General features: G+C 43.8%; 2 protein-coding genes across 6 annotated transcripts in view; one reads left to right on the plus strand and one right to left on the minus strand.

The window, feature by feature from the left end:
• Positions 1 to 21,797, plus strand: part of LOC111957646 (ankyrin-1-like) — a 312,240-nt gene that overhangs the window by 124,216 nt on the left and 166,227 nt on the right. The gene's annotated exons all lie outside the window — the stretch shown is intronic.
• The window catches only part of LOC111957647 (oxysterol-binding protein 2), a 275,496-nt gene continuing 254,046 nt past the window's right edge, over positions 348 to 21,797 (minus strand). For 2 of the 3 annotated variants that reach the window (XM_070437050.1, XM_070437051.1), the window contains 12 exons: positions 15,511 to 15,709; positions 14,810 to 14,933; positions 13,707 to 13,770; positions 13,149 to 13,298; positions 12,715 to 12,960; positions 12,368 to 12,488; positions 7,984 to 8,087; positions 6,552 to 6,647; positions 6,106 to 6,290; positions 5,704 to 5,924; positions 5,329 to 5,349; positions 348 to 4,829 (listed from right to left, as the gene is read on the minus strand). In XM_070437050.1, the coding sequence (XP_070293151.1) occupies positions 4,687 to 4,829; positions 5,329 to 5,349; positions 5,704 to 5,924; positions 6,106 to 6,290; positions 6,552 to 6,647; positions 7,984 to 8,087; positions 12,368 to 12,488; positions 12,715 to 12,960; positions 13,149 to 13,298; positions 13,707 to 13,770; positions 14,810 to 14,933; positions 15,511 to 15,709 (1,674 nt within the window). In that variant the 3' untranslated portion in view covers positions 348 to 4,686. The remainder of the gene's footprint in view (positions 4,830 to 5,328; positions 5,350 to 5,703; positions 5,925 to 6,105; positions 6,291 to 6,551; positions 6,648 to 7,983; positions 8,088 to 12,367; positions 12,489 to 12,714; positions 12,961 to 13,148; positions 13,299 to 13,706; positions 13,771 to 14,809; positions 14,934 to 15,510; positions 15,710 to 21,797) is intronic. The other variant, XM_023978552.3, reaches the window with a different exon arrangement.

The following is a 21,797-nucleotide window of genomic DNA, read 5'->3' on the forward strand; positions in this document are numbered from 1 at the left end:
GCGCACATCACAGCACGCTTCCCCCTCTGGTGATAACAGCGGGAGTCGGAGCGCCACTGCTCTGCAAAGGCTTCATTGGAGTGTTTTAAGCTACATTCTTTCATTCCTCGTCTATCAGAACTGTAGTTTGTACAGCTAGCTGCACGTTTATTACGGCTAAGTAACCTAAGGGCTCAATTCAATCTTTAAAGCGGAAGTTTACAGATTCCGCGATAACTATCCGATTGAGCCGAAATGTGCAGTGTTTACCATGGATGCGGTCTCCGCTAAAGCTTAACATCACCTTAAAATTTCAATCACTCTGTAATGCTAAACTACACAAAGCTAACATTGAACAGACACACATCCAGTTTCAACAGAAACACCTTTATTATCTCATGTTTGTCATTGTGTCTTTCTTTTGAAGACAATGTTACATGTGTATAAATTAAGGGAGAAAAAACACAATTATAAAAGACCAACCCCGGTTGCAGTTACACCTGAACAGAGGTGCATATGTGTGAGATAGTGTGTGTGGAATATGAGCGTGTGTGAGTGAGGTTGAAGTGAGTATGGTAAGGCCGGACCCCGCTCACCTCCGTCCTTCCACCCACTCCTTCAGTACCAGGTCCTTAGTAGTGATACGGGTCACACAGGCTCTCACTGTATTAGAACGAGTCCAAACAGCACAGAGTCCACTGTGCAGCAGGGTTTAATTCAGACCAGGTAGGACCAGGTCTTCATTACTATAGTCCTGCCTCAGAGCAATTCAAAACTAAAGACACATGTATATCTGCGATACACACACTTCTTATTGCGCATATATACGAATACAGTATGTAAATGAAAGACAATGGCACCCATGATGAGAAAAAAAGAAAAGAAAAACAAAGCATAGATATTAAAGCTAAATCAAACCATACTGGATTAAGTGTTGTTGGGTAAATCAAACCATACTGGATTAAGTGTTGTTGGGTAAATCAAACCATACTGGATTAAGGTTGTTGGGTAAATCAAACCATACTGGATTAAGTGTTGTTGGGTAAATCAAACCATACTGGATTAAGTGTTGTTGGGTAAATCAAAACCATACTGGATTAAGTGTTGTTGGGTAAATCAAACCATACCGGATTAAGTGTTGTTGGGTAAATCAAGCCATACTGGATTAAGTGTTGTTTGGTAAATCAAACCATACTGGATTAAGTGTTGTTGGTAAATCAAACCATACGTGATTAAGTGTTGTTGGGTAAATCAAACCATACCGGATTAAGTGTTGTTGGGTAAATCAAGCCATACTGGATTAAGTGTTGTTTGGCAAATCAAAACCATACTGGATTAAGTGTTGTTGGGTAAATCAAGCCATACTGGATTAAGTGTTGTTGGGTAAATCAAACCATACTGGATTTTGGGCTCCTGAGTGGCGCAGTGGTCTAAGGCACTGCATCTCAGTGCAAGAGGCGTCACTACAGACACCCTGGCCCAGTGTCGTCTGGGTTTGGCCGGTATAGGCCGTCATTGTAAATAAGAATTTGTTCTTAACTGTCTCGCCTAGTTAAATAAAGGTTCAATTAAAAAAATTAAAAATATTGAAAAAGTGTTGTTGGGTAAATCAAACCATACTGGATTAAGTGTGTGTAAAATGAAAAAGATGATGTCATTAGGAAGGCAGGTAAAGAGTCTTTTAGGCTACAGTACACTGCACAGATGCTTTGGTTGTTCAGTTTTTCCTTTCTGGAAAGAGCAGAGATGAACATCTTCTTTACCCCAACAAGTGTCATGAATGAATAAATAATCTAAACATCACCACTATTGCTACTAATCAGTCTCTTACACAGGCCCTGGCTGGGGCGCCTAGCAACCCACACCCACCCATCTTTGAGGTCAAGTCATTTGGATATTCAAAATAAATGATTAAAATGTATGATGTGTTTATTATCATTCAAAGTATAATATATGTATATTCATATATAAAACTCATTCTATTTCAAACCCAATATATTAAACTAAATAAAAGGAGTTGATGATTGAGAAAAAATGTATACTTGCCCTGCACATCATACTCTTTCTTCCCCACATTTCAATACTGTTTCTCGCCCAGTAATACTGTACATGCCGTTGTAGTATTGTCTATACAATGACACATTTACAATATATAAAACCCCTTACTGTGATTAGGTCCAGAATAGTGAGAGTTCATTCCAATGTGGGGAACCATGTCATCCTGCTGTACCCCTTGATTTCTTCCACTAATAATGTACTGTTCTCYCCAATGTGGTCAGTACTTATACATGTGTGAGTGTGTTATGGTTATGTGACTAATGTATAAGTGCCTGTGTGTCTGCTGAAAGGTCACGGGTACAAAGTAGATCAACTGGAACCAAACATAAATAGTGCAGAAAATGGAGGCTGTTGTTCACGGGGTTAAAGAGAGTAAGTGCCTGGTCAGAATGTGCTTGTAACAACCTAATTCTCTGCCCCGTTGAGACGTTATATTATAGGCTTCCGGTGGAGGAGGGTTACTCTGAGTTGAAATGAAAAACAGTTGGGAGCATGAAAGTGATTGGGGGATAATTATTATCTCACAGTTGAAACCTTCACATTTTCCCGGTTCACATTACATTCAGCAGTTGCTTGATGAGTATTTTCTAGTTTGTATGCACCCCCAGCAACCCCTCTAGCCGTCCAGACAGATATGTTGGGCTGAGGATGGTATTCTGTGTGTCTTCCACTTCCTTCCAGAGCACATACCAGATCTCTGTAACAACTGACCTCAGAAACCTTATGGGCCACATCAGGGGCACTGTCAGATGTGGTTGCTTGTTTGTGAACTGCAAATCTAAACCAAGTAAACAATATGCCAATATCAAGAACTTTGTATAAAAATAATTTTCAGTGTGAGAGTAAGTCTCTATTAATACAAAACATTAAATCTGCAACCAAACCGTGGGCGGTAGTTAGAATCAACTTCTAACTGGCTGGATCAATTTAAATTAAAAGGTACAGTAACAGTACATTTTCATTAAAACTTCAGATTTCAACTATAAACATTACTTATTGTTCCGATTATCATTAGAACTGTTTTATAATCATATTATTGTCTTGTTATTATCTTGTTATCACAAAATATTCACACAAAAGGCCAGACAGTGGGTACAATACTTCCAGCCCAAATACTACATTCCTAACAGTAATTACAAAATATACTAACACTTTGTCAAGAATCCTGTCACCTAAGACATGTAGTGCACGAATCAGTTCTTCAAGGCAAAAGACTGACAGTGCCTTCACCAGCTGATCCCAGATCAGCCTGTCCACAGCTCTTCAACACTAGGAGTTAGGACTAGGTTTATGCTCAGGTGAACCTGGGTCAGTGCCTGGGAGTCAGTGTCTCCACTAGCATCCCTCCCTGGCTGAACAGTGATATGCTATGGGAGGCCTGAGGAGCATGCTGTCTGTCTGTGTTAAGATGCCAATATACTGTCAGTAGCCACCATGGGCCTCCTTCAGCGCTATAGCAACATCAGCCTGTTCTGTAGGAATACAACTACAGGTCCAGAGCAGGCTCTGATCTGTCATATAGGCTGTAGAACTATACACTGTGGTGTAAAATTCACACTCTAGAATATAGATATTCATGTGTGGGATGATGGATCTGTTTTTGGGACAAGTAATTGGTGTGCAGGTTCTAGCTACAATGCCATTTATATCCTTTAAATGACTCACTGCACAATAGAAGTGTATGTGTTTCTATGGTTAAGCACCAAAGGACTGGGTGAGTGTGCAGTGCCCAGGCTGGATTCTCCTCGACATCAACACGGATATGCATTAAGCTGTGGAAACCCACAAAGAAAAGTGCTTATTTACCTCAATAGACAAAGCTTCAATTACCAGTGGAGTGGAAGTGTGACTGTGTTTGGGAGGTATCACAATATACCCAGTTTGTGTTTGGAAAAATACTCTGGTTGTCAAACCACGTTGGTTACGGTCTGAGCTCAATATGGTTATACGCAGGTCTAAACCTGGTTCCTCCTGCAATGGAGAAAAGAACAGAGGGAACTTAAGTTCTTTACCAGGCAGACGGACATAGATGAAGAACTAATTCAAGCGTTGGAGTCTGTGCCTAGTGCCTACCTACACTTTCCGATACCAGTTACTAATCAAAATAAATGTCCATCCTTTTAAAGTATACTGTCTTTCTATAAACTTCTGTGGCCTTCTTTTTGTTTGTCGGTCTGTTAGAGAGGATAGACTTCATCCCATCCCAGTCTACAGTGGAGGAGAGGAGGACTGATTTAGATGGGTTGCTATTCAATCATTAAAACCCAGAAAAAACGATGTACTGAGCAGAGGAATAGTGCATTGTGGGTAGCGCGTGTGGAGCACCTGATTATTTTGGACATCTCTATTGGGTCCATTTTCTATGGTATTCAATCTCTCCTCTCTCTCATACCCCCACACCCCCCCCATACAGCTCAGTGCTATGTTGTCAGGGAGGACCTATAGAAGGCCCCTTCTCTGCTTTGACTCTGTAAAACAGATGAAGTGTGTGTGTCCGTGGGGAGGTAAACTGTATTGTGAGTGTGTGAGACGTACACAGTTGCACACAGAGGTCCACACCCAGACCCCTCTTCCTCCAGGGCCAGTGGTAGAGCAGTCTCATGGGCCTGGGTGAGTCCAGTGAGGGGGTAGGATGGGTGTGGTCSAGGCTTAGAAGATTTCAGTGCACATACTCCAGTCGTGACTGTCCTTAGCCTCCCAGTATCCACCCTTGTACACAAAGTTTGTCTCTCCAGTGATGGCGTTCGTCCTCTTGTGGAACCACTGTGGCTGGAAGCCCTCGTACTCCCGGCCTGGGGGGAAGAGACACAAGCGTCACTTATACAGTGGGCTACGGTCAGGTCACTCCCACACATTACACACACCTCTAGGTCTGTTTCTCTGGCTCAGAAACAGTACAGCCGTAGGAGGGCCAAGTCAAGTCTGAATGAAAGAGGCGCATGGCAGCAGGAAAAAGAGTGAGTGTCTTTTTCCTGGGTCATAGTCAGGAAGAGTGGGTACTAGGGAGTCAGTCAGCATGCAGACCTCATATAAAGGATCCATTTCAGTTCCAGGTTGTCTTTATTGCAGTGGTGCTGCACAGACCTGGATGATCCAGACACGTTAAACATCTGGACAAGTGTTTAAGGTCTCTGGGKCACATTAATATGATTTAGTAATCTCAGACACAAAAAGACAACCTGGAACGCTGCCATTAGCAGGCCACAGAGGGGAGGGTCAACACAAAAAAAGATGGGGGTGTGGGGGAGAGGGTGATGCACAACGGGGGGACACAAGGCAACCCCCACTCACCAGAGTCGTCATAATCACACTCTGACCACCAACAGAGGGAGGAAAAGAGAGACATGGGCACATCAAAATACGGCCAAGCCTAGGTCCCACAGCTACACAGAGCACTGGACATTAACAATGTAACCAGGATTACAGTAGCCTCCATTAGCTCTTCACTTTCAATTCTCATCTGTCTCACTCCAGGTAATACTGTTCTTGTCATAGCATTTACATAAAGGTCAGGGGACGGGAGGAATGATTCAAAGTTATTGGACTTAATAAAGGCCTTTCCCTTTCTACCCTGCTCCTTTCCCTCTATCAGTTGTTCTCTCTGTCAACTCTCCACTGCCTCTTTCTCTCTCTCCACCCTGCCCTCCCTCTCTCACTGTGTCTTACCGTCATCAAGTGCATCTGTGGCCTCTGCCTCTCTCCTTCTCCTCACAGCTCTCTGTTTCTCTTCTAGTCTCTGTTTCTCAGAGTTGGCCTCGTCCCATCTCCCCGCCTCCATCAGCCTCTGGTCCGGTCTCAGCCGGCTGTCCGTCAGCCCCACCCCATCCTCCGGCTCATTCAACGTCAGCGCCAGCGCCGAGAAGAAGTACATGTTCTCAGCGTTATCCCTAACAGAGAGAGAGAGAGAGAGAAAAGAGAGGAGGTGGGTGGAAGATAGAGGAGAGCAGTTAGGTTGATCTGTGCTCTATAATGTAGTAATCTTTGTTGTGTTGTTGGATTAAATGGTGATCTGTGTTATCTGCTGTAGTGTTTTACTGCGTGAGGCTGGGCAGGCTGGGCAGTGCTTACGGGAGAGGGTATTTCTTCCACAGTAGTTTGGGGGACAGGGTCTGGTAGACTGTCTTCTGCTTGCCCTCGGAGCCGCTGCCCCCTTTGCTGCTCTGGACGATCTTGGAGCTCTCGATCTTATCGTCCCACGTGCCAGACAGGATGTAGTGGGCCTGCCCTCCACTGTCTGACACCACCCCTGTCACCTGGACAACACACACACACAGATAGAGGAGAGGGGGGTGAGGAAATGTATCAACCCTTATGTAGAAAATAATACAATAAACCTCTATAGTTTATCATAAACAACTATTATGAAAGAATAGTCCATTCAAAAATGATACATTTGCTTGTACTACCCAGCAGGGGGCAGCACATAACAATGTGACAGCCGAGCCTACGAGCTCATCATGCCACAGTCAGGTTTCAGCCAGGGCTAATTAGAGGGTGATGGTGGTAACATGTACCTTGCGTGGGACATCCCTGGAGAAATAGCTGTAGGGGGAGAACTTGAGCTGGCACGTCTCCTTGGTCCTGTGGTTGACTATCTCAATGTCCCCTGACTACCCATTGACAGTGGGAGGGATAGAGAAAGAGAGGGAGAAGCGAGGGCAGAATGGGATGGCAGACAGAACGAAAGGGGAGGAATGGATAGTAGAGAGAATTGCTGGTAAGCATCAATAGCAATCATGCATATTGCATACATAAACAACTGATGAGTCATCATCAGAGTTCAGAAGGAGATAAAGAACCACTAACATCTCAACATTCCACAGCTGCATCAGAACAGTGTCTGTACCATAGAGATCTTATTAAATTACAGCCATATTGGTCAGGGAGAAATCCAAACCAGTCTAATTGGAAGGAATGGTAGTAGAGGCATAATCCTGACTTTACTAATGCAGGAAAATAAAAGGCATGTGATATCTCAGAAATTGTGTTATAGAATTATTGTCAATCTAAAATAATATAGAATTATAAATCAAATTTATACAGGTTTTATACACATGTTTCAATTGTGCTATTGTATGATACAATGTCAGTACTTGTCTAAGTCCTATCACCAACGGAGTTCAGCCAGTGTATGGCTGTGGATTTATTGGGTTGTTTGAATGGAAGCTAACAAACAAAGTGAAGATACATTCTTCAAATTCATTATTTTACACAATATCTTATCACAGCACTGTGAAACCATGGTTGCCCATCTCCCTGACCAAAATGGCTGACCTTTAGTCCATCGAAAAGGTTCATGTCTATTCTAGTGTTCTAATTCCTGATTCTATGGTCTGTACATTCAGTCAGCCTCAGTGATATCATTGGATTCTAGCATGAAGCTCTATATAATTGACACTAAGTTGTGCTATAGGGACTGATAATGAGAAGCTGTTTGTGAGTGTGCCATATTCTACCATATGATAGAGTTTATTCCCTGGCCCCCGTCTCCCTCCTCCTCCTCCAGTGAGGGACTGGTATGGTTTTTGGCACTAGCACTACACAGCCGATTCAAATAACCAACTCATCATCAAGCCTGGATGATTTGTATCAGCGGTGTGGTGCTACGGCAAACACCAAAACGTGCATCCAGGGGGGGCACCAGGACAGAGTTTGGGAAACTCTGGTATAGAGTACAGAGTAGTTCTACAGACAGACAGACAGTTACAGACTGTAATTGGGTCATCTCAGAGAGAGGGGAGGGCGTTACTCGAGATGAAAGGGGAAGAAACCCCTAGAGACCACAGGCAGGATTATTCATGTGCTATGCTGTTCTGTTCTGATTGAACTCTGCCTCCACACAACACTCATTCCAGTGGCCTGGATTACATTACAGAGATAAAGAGACAGACACCTCTAACACACTGAGGGACTAAGTAGACCCCATGAAGTAGTTAGTAGACACACCTGGTCAATCCACAGCTTGCCCACGATGATGTTGTGCACGGTGGAGATTCCCTTCCTCCACACATAGTGGTTCTCACTGGAGTGGAACTGCAGGTGAATGGCACCTGGGAAGAGGGGGAAGGGAGAAAAAAGGAGGGAACATTGAGATATAATTGAGAGATTGAGTGGTGGGGATGAAATGCAGTCACAGAAAGAGTGACAACAAAAATGAAATCGATATCTTTGTGTTCTCTCTTAGTGTTAGTACCAATGCATTACAGTGTAACAAGGCAACATTGGTTGTGGTTGATATTCTGTGGTTCTTATTTTTGGTCCTTTGTAAACAAGGTCAGTCCTACCTGCAGGGACTTGGCCTGGTAATGCAGGGGAGTAGCTGAGAGGAAGAGGCTGGGACTCTCATTGCACTCACACACTTAGGGCTTTAATCAATCAGATCCGCTTTGGCCAACATCTGCATAGCGGTTGCCATTGGTTGCAAGGAGTCGTATTATCAGAAACCCCATGCAGTCTTGTTAACAAATCAGAACAGTGGAATGTGAGATGTAATTTACACCTCCATTAGGATGATAGAAACCCTCATTATTTAGTTTCATGATTTTTACATTTGAGAATAATTATTTCTATATAGCCTATTATTTCTAACGCGAGTGGGGCGGGTGTGGCTTCGTGACAACTATCGCAAGAGCAGCTGCTCACCGATTTGACAGCTCTTTCAACAATGCCAGAACATCCACTATGAAAGTGTGGGCTATCGTCAGTTAACGCTTGATCTGATTGAATCTAGGCCTTATACTCTGTTGTCACATATTACTTACCTACATCTCACTAGGCTCACAAACATTCAATATTATATCTTTATAGTTCAAATGAATCTCATGGCTTCATGTTATGGGAAATCTATCAATCAAATCTGTGGGATCTGTTCATCTCTAATTTATCAGGGTCTTAGAGACCCTAGCCCATCTCAGTAGAACACATCCCCCCTATACATACACTCAATTAGTATTTGGTAACATTGCCTTTAAATTGTTTAACCTGGGTCAAACATTTCGGGTAGCCTTCCACAAGCTTTCCACAATAAGTTGGGTGAATTTTAGCCCATTCCTCCTGACAGAGCTGGTGTAACTGAGTCAGGTTTGTAGGCCTCCTTGCTCGCACACGCTTTTTCAGTTCTGCCCACAAATTCTCTATAGAATTGAGGTCAGGACTTTGTGATGGCCACTCCAATACCTTGACTTTGTTGTCCTTAAGCTTTTTTGACAACTTTGGAAGTATGCTTGGGGTCATTGTCCATTTGGAAGACCCATTTGCGACCAAGCTTAACTTCTTGCAACTATAGGGGGTGCTGTTCCGCAATTAGCATATTTGCTGTGTCCCAAATTAAACTGCCTCGTGCTAAAATTCTTGATCGTACAATATATGCATATTATTGTTATTATTGGATGAAAACACCTTCTAGTTTCTATAGAAGTTGGAAATTTTGTCTCTGAGTGGTACAGAACAATTTCTACACGCACTTTTCATGACAGGGTTCAGATTTCAGAAATTTTTTACCTCTGATCTGGGGTCTGTTTATAAGGCGACAGATGAATGCTATGAAGAAACCGACACTGCTTACGTCTTCCTCTGGGTGTCTGTACGTCTCATCACGTTTTCAATGAAATCGATGGGCAATTCACAGCCATTATAAAAGACGAAAATGTACAGAGACCCCCCTTTCTCAACGTGCGCCTGAAGCGTCAAGGCCATCGGACCTGCCTCCGTCTCCAAATCGTTTTCCTAACCAGCAATATTTTTCCGGTACATGTTTTCAGTCGTTATATGTTGTTAAAAACATCATAATATGTAGTTTAATTTGACCGTTTTATATCAATTTATATCCGTTTAGTGCGATTTTTGAGGAATTTCTTTGTTGTGCACTCTGAAAGTTTGGACACGTTTTAGGGTGTGTCGTCGTTGGTGGTGGACATTTCGAAGGACAGAGGACATCTATCGACCAAAAGACGTTTATAACATAGAAAGGATACATTGGCCCAAGAATCTGATGGAAGAACAGCTCAAAGTAAGCAATATTTAATAATGATAAATCGTGTTTCCTGTCGAAATATTTTAAACGCATATTTCGCCATTTTTTTTGGTATAGCTTCACTTGGCCAACCCTGTATTGAAAAAGTAAGGATAATTTTAAAAATGTAAATCAGCGGTTTGCATTAAGAACTAATTTGTCTTTCGATTGCTGTCAACCCTGTATTTTTTAGTCAAGTATATGATTTAGCTTTCAATTAAACTAGATCACTCTGATAGATGACGTCAGACATATTTGAGGCTTGATTTTCCTAGTATTTTATATTGGTAACCACGGTTTTTGTATGGCAAAATATGCACCTTTTCGAACAAACTGTATATGTATAATTGTAAAATGATGTTACAGGAGTGTCATCGGAAGAATTCTGAGAAGGTTAGTGAAAAAATTAATATATTTTGGCGGTGGATTACGTTATAGCGCTCTTTGGCTGGAATCGATGCTCTGGGTAACGTTTGCACATGTGGGTATGCTAACTTATCGGATTTCATTGTGTTTTCGCTGGAAAAACGCTTAAAAATCTGAAATATGGTCTGAAATCAACAAGAACTGGGTCCTTTCCATTGCTATGCTTTGTCTATTTTTAATGAAATGTTTTATGATGAGTAAATTGGTCATACACGTTGCTCTAGTCTAGTAATTCTAGTGCGATTTGTGATGGTGGGTGCAATTTGGTAAACTGTGATTTCTACCTGAAATATGCACTTTTTTCCTAAAACAAAAACTATCCTATATCCATGAATATGTTATCAGACTCGTCATCTGAAGAGGTTTTTTCTTGGTTAGTGGATATCAATATCTTAGTTTTGAAGGCGAAATTGGTGATAGCACTCTGAAGGAGTAAGAAACTGTTGGAGTTAGAATAGTGTGTATTTTGCCTAACGTGTTTAAGCTAATAGCATTTACATATTTTGTCTTCCCTGTAAAACATTTTAAAAAATCTGAAATGGTGGCTTTAGTTCACAAGATCTGTATCTTTCATCTGGTGTCTTGGACTTGTGATTTAATGATATTTAGATGCTACTATCTACTTTTGAAGCTATGCTAGCTATGCTAATTAGTGTGTGGGGGGGGTGGGGGGTGCTCCCGGACCCGGGGTAGAGGCTCGTGAAAGGTTAAACTTCCTGACTGATGTCTTGAGATGTTGCTTCAATATATCCACATCATTTTCAATTCCTCATGATGCCATCTATTTTGATGCCATCTATTTTGTGTACTACCAGTCCCTCCTGCAGCAAAGCACCCCCACAACATGATGCTGCCACCACCATGCTTCACGGTTGGGATGGTGTTCTTCGGCTTGCAAGCCTCCTCCTTTTTTCTACAAACATAACGATGGTCATTATGGCCAAACAGTTCAATGTTTGTTTCATCAGACCAGAGGACATTTCTCTAAAAAGTACGATCTTTGTCCCCATGTGCAGTTGTAAACCGTAGTCTGGCTATTTTATGGCGGTTTGGAGCAGTGGCTTCTTTCTTTCAGGTTATGTCGATATAGGAGTCGTTTTACTGTGGATATAGATACTTTTGTACCTGTTTTCTCCAGCATCTTCACAAGGTCCTTTGCTGTTGTTCTGGGATTGATTTGCACTTTTCGCACCAAAGTACGTTCAGAGAAAGAGACAGAACGCGTCTCCTTCCTGAGCGGTATGATGGCTGCGTGGTCCCATGGTGTTTATATTTGCGTACTATTGTTTGTACAGATGAACGTGGTACCTTCAGGCGTTTGGAAATTGTTTCCAAGGATGAACCAGAATTGTGAAGGTCTACAATTTTTTTTCTGAGGTCTTGGCTGATTTCTTTTGATTTTCCCATTGATTTTCCCATGATGTCAAGCAAAGAGGCACTGAGTTTGAACGTAGGCCTGGAAATACATCCACTTGTACACCTCCAATTTACTCAAATGATGTCAATTAGCCTATTAAAAGCTTCTAAAGCCATGACATAATTTTCTGGAATTTCCCAAGCTGTTTAAAGGCACATTCAACTTCTTGTATGTAAACTTCTGACCCACTGGAATTGTGATACAGTGAATTATAAGTAAAATTATCTGTCTGTAAACAATTGTTGGAAAAATTACTTGTGCACAAAGTAGATGTCCTAACCGACTTGCCAAAACTATAGTTTGTTAACAAGAAATTTATGGAGTGGTTGAAAAACGAGTTTTAATGACTCCAACCTAAGTGTCAGTAAACGTCTGACTTCAACTGTATATACATACATACACCATCATGAGACATTTATTTTCATATTGTGTTGACAGCGATCAGTACATGGTGAATATGTATTCAGCAAACGCACCCAGAGGCATTATGGAGAGGTATTTGCCACGGAACTTGCTGGATATGGTGATTTGCTGCCAGAGGGTCCAGCCTCGCTGAGAAATCACATGGTGAGATGCTGCTGGGGGGTGATGGCTCACCTACAGAGTGGGGGTGAGGGGAAAAGGTTATTTACACATTCAAAGGAAGATCACTGCTCTGGCTTCTAGTATGTCAATGATTGGAACTGTTGTGTATAATGGCTTATATCTACAGCAGGGGTACAAAATGGCAGTGCCGTCTGCAAATACATGGAGTATTTTGGGGTGTTTTTGTATGCGTTTGTCTCAGAGTCATATTGTACTGTATCTCTGTCTCTGTGTGTACCTGCTCACACAGCGAGCGGTAGCCCAAGTCGTCCAGCCGGTCCAGCTCGTAGGTCTCCCCCAGCAGGGGGTTGAAGGGCTTGGCCGTGCGGTGGACGGTGGTGGAGTAGGAGGACACAGAGAAGGCTGCCACCAGACACAGCTGCTCCAGGGAGCTCTCGCAGCGCGCCGCCTTGTCCAGCAGCTCATGGTACTCCAGGTCCTCTGTCAGCCGCTGAAGCATGGACAGAGGCTCGTTGAAGTTCACCTGCAGGGGAGGGACAGACAAGACAGAGAGACAGTCAGATTTCTATGGTTACAAGAGTTGTCATTGACTTGCACATTTGAGGCAAGTCCCAAATGGCCCACTATTGGGATGCCACTCTCTCCACCTCTCAAACACTCACACCCAGGCTCATTCTACTATATGCACACAAGCACGCCACACACACTCACAGGCATGGGGATCTTGGAGAGCTCCTTGCCGATGCAGTTCTTCATGATGCTCCACAGGTTGAGGGAGTAGTTGGGCTTGTCTGGGATGCGGCTCCGCCTCCTTCGGAGGGGCTGCAGCTCCTTCCCGGAATCCTTACAGCTAGGAGACACCTGAGGGAGAGAGTGATAGAGAGAGAGAGGGAGGGAGAGAGAAAGAGAGAGAGAGTGAGAGAAAGGGAGAAACAGGGAGGGAGAGAGCGGGAGAGACAGGGAGAGGGAAAGATAGAGAGGGAGGGAGAGAGCGGGAGCTGTCTCTTATACACATCTAGATGTGTATAAGAGACAGGTGTGTGTGTGTGTGTGTGTGTGTGTGTGTGTGTATATATATAAAAACACATGCCCAAGTTATAGTTTGTGATATGCAAATTTCCTTAACAGGATACTAGAAAACAGCAACTGGAAACAGGCTAAAAATAAAAAAGTGACGAGGGTGAAACTACAGTGAGGTGGTGAAAAAGCCTAGTGTGTCGACAGGCAGGTGGATTATTACTGAGAGCTGTTTGTAGGAGACACACTCACATTGTCCTGGTTCCAATCATTGGAATGGCCTCCACTCGCTCCACACAGGTTACTCTGAGAACACCTGGAAGAGGAACATCATCTTAACAACAGACACACACACACACACACACACACACACACACACACACACACACACGTGTGCACGCACGCTTGCACACAAACACACCCACACACTGAAGACACACAAAATAACCAAAACAGACGGAAGAAGGCAGGCACACAGACACAGATGGATGGCTCTATTCAGCAGTGATCGTTCTCTGAGCTGTTCTGTTAGTGGTGGATAGATGTGTCTGAGCTGGAGAGGAGCAGAGTATGTATCTGGAAAATAGAAACACTATTTTCTTCACAGGGAAAGAGTCCTGCGAGACAGAAGGTGTTGAAGTAAAATAGCGCAGAAACACGACAGCAAAAAACCAACTAATTCAAATGCAGCAACAAAGTTCTAAAACTGAGCCACATATTTTGGAGGTGAAAGAATGAATCCAAAACAGAGAAGTGGCTGGGCTTCTGTGACTGGTTAATTCCCTGGTAGAGGAGCAGTAAGAGGCATGAGCTATCTTTTATCATAGAGAGGACAACATCTTGAGCTGTTAATGGTGCCAGAGCCATTACAGGACAGATAGACACTCATTAAAAACAGACCGAGGATGCTCGCAGTCGCAGACAGACAACACTGCCACCGTACAAGCAAGTGTGTGTTTGTGTGTGTCTGCTGTTTACGTGCATGTGTGTGAGTGAGTGAGTGAGTGTGAGAGAAGGATTATGAGCACAGAGGGGAGAATGTTATTACGTTTTAGCGCTGGTGGTTTATTGAGCCGCTGATGGAGGGAATGAGTCTTACACAGGCAATATGAGGTGTACTATATGGCTCTGGGCTTGACAGATGCTCTGGTGCAAACACTACGGAACCCATCAACAAGGCACAACCAAGTCGTCACATCTTTGTATTTATCACAGTCTATTCACACTGAATCAGTCTAAAGACAAACTAATACCAAACTAAACATCCATGATCCATTTAGGTGGATGTGAAGAGCAGAGGGCGGCCAGGCAGGGACTTTACTGTACAGGCCATAGGGTGAGACTGACTGACTGACCTGTGCTGTGTGTTCTCAGTGGCGGTTACGGTGATAAAGGCAGGGGAGTCCTCCATGGCGTCAAAGTATTCCGTATCCTCATCTTCATCACTCGCCTCCCCTTTCTGAGGCCTCTCACTCCCTCCTGAGGGAGAGAATACACAAACAAGCACGCACAAACATACACACACAGTAAGGTATTGTGTGTAACGCACACCCTGCTCTATACTGGTGCGGCAGTAATCACATGATTTGTGGAGGGGAAGGTACAGTAGGTTACAGTAGCTAATCAACAAACCATGGAGATTAATTATGGATAATTGGCTTTAATAGGTAATGTCCCTGCAGGCTAACGAAGTACTGAACTCAATTCCTGACGAGATGGGAGGGAAAACTCCAACTTCAATACAACTTCTGACGGACAAATAATACTTCTATATCCATCCATTTCTGTGTGATACACGGCTACTCTGATACACTAGAATGGCTATCACGATGGAGAGGTGATTATGCCCATTTCAATACTATTAGTAACATGCTACTTCACTACTCATAAGAAATGTATCTTCTAGTCTATTCCAGTCTAATCCTTCATTTCATAGACAATCGAATTCAAAACCATCTGACATGGCTTGCATGTCCTATTTCCACAAATTCTCAGAGGCCTGTTAGTCTAAAGCCCTAAGGACCATGAACTAGGAGGCCTGGCTAAGGGGCCTTACCCTTCTTGGTGGTGGGGGAGCTGGGTGTGTTGACGGAGAGTGTGGGGGCCTCTCTCCAGGCTCTCTCCAGACTGTTGTGTTGCTTGGCTAGCTGCTCTATGGTCTCCTCCAGGTGAATACGCTGCTCTCTCTCATACTGCAGCGCCCGCTGCCATCTCCTGCTGTGGGTCTCCGCTAGGTCCAGGAAGTCGCGACACGCCTATAATTACAAAACACAACATACAAACGCATGACGTCAGACATGATAAGAAGGACGAGAGACATGTCAATATGCACACGGATATTTCTTAGTCTAGTCCTTGTGAATTTGTAGATGTTAAAGGGCTCCTAGGCCTTTCTTGATTGGTTGAAGGAAATCAGTTTTCCAACCGAGTTGATCGTTGTGTTATCATTCTAATCAAGGTTAACGGAAATATTTAGACCACTGTTGATTAGCACCATTATCAACATCTTGACCATTAGTTATATTGGCATGCCTTGTAGCTCCCTCCAGTAACCACGAGCACAACCGTTCCTTGATTTTAACTGGCGGCTTTATTCTGTAGTTTAAGTCAGAATGATCACCTCCGTGAGAACTATAAAGTAAATTAAAATACAGTTAAGCACACTCTTACAACCTTCTTATGTTACGAGTGACTTATTAGCTTGGTATAACTCTGAAGTACTTACATACATAGACAGTTTAGCCGGAGCTATAACAGTATCAGATTAAACACATGAAGAAAGGAAAAATACCTCATTGGCTGCTTATTACAGAAGGGAGGAAATCAAAAACTTCACACTTATTATTCCTGGCATGAATTCACGCTTCATCCTTAATTATTATAACGTTACCATCCTAACATACACACTTCTATAAGAACTACACCCGAAGACATGACATACACACTTCAACCTTTACGAACTACACCCGAAGACATGACATACACACTTCAACCTTTACGAACTACACCCGAAGACATGACATACACACTTCAACCTTTACGAACTACACCCGAAGACATGACATACACACTTCAACCTTTACGAACTACACCCGAAGACATGGAAACTTAGCTAACACAGCGCGTGATTGGCTTCACTCCAAAAGGTGTGTTGCTACGATAATAATCCCCGTTACAACAGTTCTCAGCCACGTAGTTCCGCTTGTCTTATCATTTCCCCCGCATAGCGAACACGTAAACAATTCAAACAAAAAAAACTATGACATAGACTTACAGGTTAATCGTCAGTTCCATGCCGCTCTCATGCTGTATGCATATTAAGTCAAAAAAGGCATTCTTGGCAAAACAGAAAGGTTACTCTAGATCAAACACACAAGTAGAGTCCGTCAGCGTTCGCCTCCCTCTACATCGTGTGTCAGACCAAGGAATGTGTTGCGAGGTCATTGACCTGAAACCGCAGGAAATGGAACACACATTGTGATAAGCAGACTGTGGGGCAGAAACACACATCAGCAAAAACATCAGTCCTGCAGGCTACCACTGCTTCCCCAATTAGGTATCAGAGTGAATGGTCAAACAACTAGCCGAAACAGTATAACATGACAAACCTGTCTATATCCATCCATGGGCTTCCTAGTCCGGAAATCTACACAGCCACGGAGTGCTCTGATCCTGTGAGCACATTGTTATGCAGTCAGTGCAGCATCCTGTTCAACATCCAGCCATTAAAAACCTATTTGGTCCCGGTGCCACAGGATAGCTGGAACCACTTGGCCATGGCTCTGGCTGTGGTGTGTAGCTGAGGGCCATGTGTGTCACAGAGCACAGATAATCTGTGTCCTCTCAGATCAGTGGGTTGCACAGATAGGACATATCGCCCTCAGACAGACGGAACAGGGACATGGCAGGGTCCTATATATCCCACACACTAAGCCAGCAGCTCAAAATAATTGGATATTTTAATATTGAAGATCTTTGTTGAAACACACACTAACCATGTACAGTAGGATCTTAATTTGATCTGTTTCTCATAGCAGGAAAAGAATCCTGCAGCAACATAGTTTAACCAATTGACATGTTATAAGTTTAGTCTTCTCACAGTACAGGCCATCACATTAATAAATCAGAGAGCTGCACGCTAGCCTAACTGACAAGTAAACAACCATCTACGCTGATGACCTGACACCAAAACCAAAAGTCTAAACTAACATCCCAAAGTGTTTCAGTCATTTCACAATTCACACCAATTCAAATGAACAGCAGTGTTATTGTAGCTAAATCACAGCCTTACTCACAGATAATATATATATATCCTCTTACCTTCAGAAGTCAAATAGTAAGTGTCCTGATTGCAGAGGTTTGACTTCTCACACTGAAAGTGCATCATGTGACAGAGCTACTCACTTCCTTCTGCTCCTCAGGCACATACACAATTAAATATCAACTTAAATCCAACTTTGGTTCCACTTTTTTTCTGCTGAATCCATCCTTTCAACTCAGACTGCTGCTCGTGACTTCCGGTGGGGGAAATATCATCATGTCTGAACTCAGTGGATATCACATAATGATTCAACATGCAAATCAAGCAGATTTGACAGCTGTTGGTGTTTAAATAAATGTTCTGGTTCAGTTTACAGTGTGTGCATGGTTGGGCAAGTGTGACAATTCTGTCAAGGTTTCATATGGCTTGAGTGCATTAAATGGAAAGGGGCCACCCACTCCAATCAGGGTGAGATCCGCATCCCTCCAAATCAAGGTGAGATCCGCATTCCTCCAAATCAAGGTGAGCTCCGCATCCCTCCAAATCAAGGTGAGATCCGCATCCCTCCAAATCAGGGTGAGATCCGCATCCCTCCAAATCAGGGTGAGATCCGCATCCCTCCAAATCAGGGTGAGATCCGCATCCTTCCAGTCAGGGTGAGATCCGCAATCCTTCCAGTCAGGGTGAGATCCGGATCCCTCAAAATCAAGGTGAGATCCGCATCCCTCCAAATCAAGGTGAGATCCGCATCCCTCCAAATCAGGGTGAGATCCGCATCCCTCCAAATCAAGGTGGAGCTCCGCATCCCTCCAAATCAATGAGATCCGCATCCCTCCAAAATCAAGGTGAGATCCGCATCCCTCCAAATCAAGGTGAGATCCGCATCCTTCCAGTCAGGGTTAGATCCGCATCCTTCCAGTCAGGGTGAGATCCGCATCCTTCCAGTCAGGGTGAGATCCGCATCCTTCCAGTCAGGTGAGATCCGCATCCTCCAGTCAGGGTGAGATCCGCATCCTCCAGTCAGGGTGAGATCCGCATCCCTCCAGTCAGGGTGAGAATCCGCATCCCTCCAAGTCAGGTGAGATCCGTCATCCCTCCAGTCAGGGTGAGATCCGCATCCCTCCCAAGTCAGGGTGAGATCCGCATCCCTCCAAGTCAGGTGAGATCCGCATCCCTCCAAGTCAGGGTGAGATCCGCATCCCTCCAAGTCAGGGTGAGATCCGCATCCCTCCAAGTCAGGGTGAGATCCGCATCCCTCCAGTCAGGGTCAGATCCCCCCGCCCCCCCCTCCTACCACCAGTTGGTGTAAACTGAGATCAAGAGCAGTGGTTGTGGTGACATATCAAATACATCACAAACCGAACGAACCACAACCTACTGTAGCTATCAGAAAATAGCCTACTTATCTACTCCCCCCTTTCCTCTACTTACACAAAACCATTCAAAAAACTACTACAAGGACATTTCAGAAGTAGCACTTTTCCACCCCCTCCCTCATCGGCCTCCCTCATCGGCGCCTCCAGTTTGACCAGCTCTAACAGTGGTTTAATGAGATAGGAAATCCAACGGGGTATGTTTTATTGCCTGTCCAGTAACTTTCAGTTCCCACTCCAATTAATCAACACAGAAATGAACTGCATGCAGAAACAAAAGGCCTTTAGAGGGAAGACAGCTAAATCTATGATAAAAGTGTAGACTTCTCCACACAAACGTAGAACACTCTAAATCAGGCTGAACTTTCTACAAAGCTTCAGCTGAGCAAACACACCCCATAATTTCCTCACAGTATCAGTTCAGGCCATGTTTAAAAAGGTAAAGTACATGTGCCCTGGATACACTATCCCACCTGCTTGTGACCCATGTTATGGGAACATTCCCCATGTGTCAGAAACACATTACCACAGAAATAACTGTCTGTGTCCCAGACAAAACAAAGCTATCTATTGTCAAACATACAAAAAAACATCAAACACATCAAAGCCAAGCAGCATAGTAAAAGAGAGACACACAAACCTTGTCTGATTGTCTGTGTAGCGTCTGGCCCCTGTAAGAGCATGTCTGTTTTGTGGAGGCAGAGGGGGCTCTGGCATTCGTCTCTGGGCTCACGTCCCTGGGCTGGGAGGGTCTAGGGAGGTTTGAGGAGGGGGCAAGACTATTCCTGTCCCCCCCCCCCCAGCCCAGATCCGGTATCACTCCTTCAGCACCGATCTCTCCTTTCCTCTGCCCTCTAGTCCACTATAATACCACATGGCCTATGGAAATGACTCTCTGTGGTCATGGTAACCAAAGCAATAGAGCAGCTACTGTAGTTCCGATGCTAACAACCCCACCGCACATATCTAACATACTGTAACTGGATGGGTGGCATGATACGTCACTGCTAGGAAGAGGTAACACCTAAGAAGAGCTTCCCTTTGTCGTCACATTTGCAAGAGCATTTGAGAATCTAAAGCACATCACTACAGTAAATACACAAATCAAAATCAAAATCAAAATCTGCTGACCTGTGTCATTCCTGTCACATCTACTGTATCATACCATAGCACTGAGAATGATGGTCACTCTACACAGTACCCATTGCCATGTAAAAGGCTTCTACACATACAGTGCATTCGGAAAGTATTCAGACTGGATTAAATGGATTAAAGTGTTCAATCTACACACAATACCCCATAATGACAAAGCAAAAACAGCTTTAAGTTTTTTTCCCAAATTAAATAAAAAATAAACTGAAATATGACATTTACATAAGTATTCAGATCATTTAGTCAGAACTTTGTTGAAGCACCTTTGGCCGCGATTACAGCCTTGAATCTTCTAGGTATGATGCTACAAGCTTGGCACACCTGTATTTGGGGAGTTTCTCCCATTCTTCTCTGCAGATCCTCTCAAGCGCTGTCAGGTTGGATGGGGAGCATCGTTGCACAGCTATTTTCAGGTCTCTCCAGAGATGTTCGACCGGGCTCTGACTGGGCCACTCAAGGACATTCAGAGACTTGTCCCGAAGCCACTCCTGCGTTGTCTTGGCTGTGTGCTTAGGTTCGTTGTCCTGTTGGGAGGTGAACCTTCACCCCAGTCTGAGGTCCTGAGCGCTTTGGAGCAGGTTTTTTATCAAGGATCTCTCTGTACTTTGCTCTGTTCATCTTTCCCTCGATTCTGACTAGTCCCGCCACTGAAAAACATCCCCACAGCATGATGCTGCCACCACCATGCTTCACCGTAGGGATGATGCCAGGTTTCCTCCAGACGTGACACTTGGCATTCAGGCCAAATAGTTTAATCTTGGTTTCATCAGATCAGAGAATCTTGTTTCTCATGGTCTGAGTCCTTTAGGTGCCTCTTGGCAAATTCCAAGCTGGCTGTCATGTGCGTTTTACTGAGGAGTGGCTTCCGTCTGGCCACTCTACCATAAAGGCCTGATTGGTGGAGTGCTGTAGTGATGGTTGTCCTTCTGGAAGGTTCTCCCATCTCCACAGAGGAACTCTGGAGCTCTGTCAGAGTGACCATCAGGTTCTTGGTCACCTCCCTGACCAAGGCCCTTCTCCCCCGATTGCTCAGTTTGGCCAGGCAGCCAGCTCTAGGAAGAGTCTTGGTGGTTCCAAACTTCTTCCAATTAAGAACGATGGAGGCCACTGTGTTCTTGGGGACCTTCAATGCTGCAGAAATGTTTCGGTACCCTTCCCCAGATCTGTGCCTTGACACAATCCTGTCTCGGAGCTCTACGGACAATTCCTTTAACCTCATGGCTTGGTTTTTGCTCTGACATGCACTGTCAACTGTGGGACCTTATATCTACAGGTATGTGCCTTTCCAAATCATGTCCAATCAATTTAATTTACCACAGGCGAACTCCAATCAAGTTGTAGAAACATCTCAAGGATGATCAATGGAAACAGGACGCACCTGAGCTTAATTTTGAGTCTCCTAGAAAAGGGTCTGAATACTTACGTAAATTAGCCATCTGTTTTTTATTTTTTATACATTTGCACAATATTTTTTTATCCTGTTTTCGTTTTGTCATTAAAGGATAGTGTGTAGATTGATGCGAAAAATATTAATTTAATCACTTTTAGAATAAGGCT

The sequence above is a fragment of the Salvelinus sp. IW2-2015 genome, linkage group LG33 (assembly GCF_002910315.2).
Source record: "Salvelinus sp. IW2-2015 linkage group LG33, ASM291031v2, whole genome shotgun sequence".
Lineage (NCBI taxonomy): Eukaryota > Metazoa > Chordata > Actinopteri > Salmoniformes > Salmonidae > Salvelinus > Salvelinus sp. IW2-2015.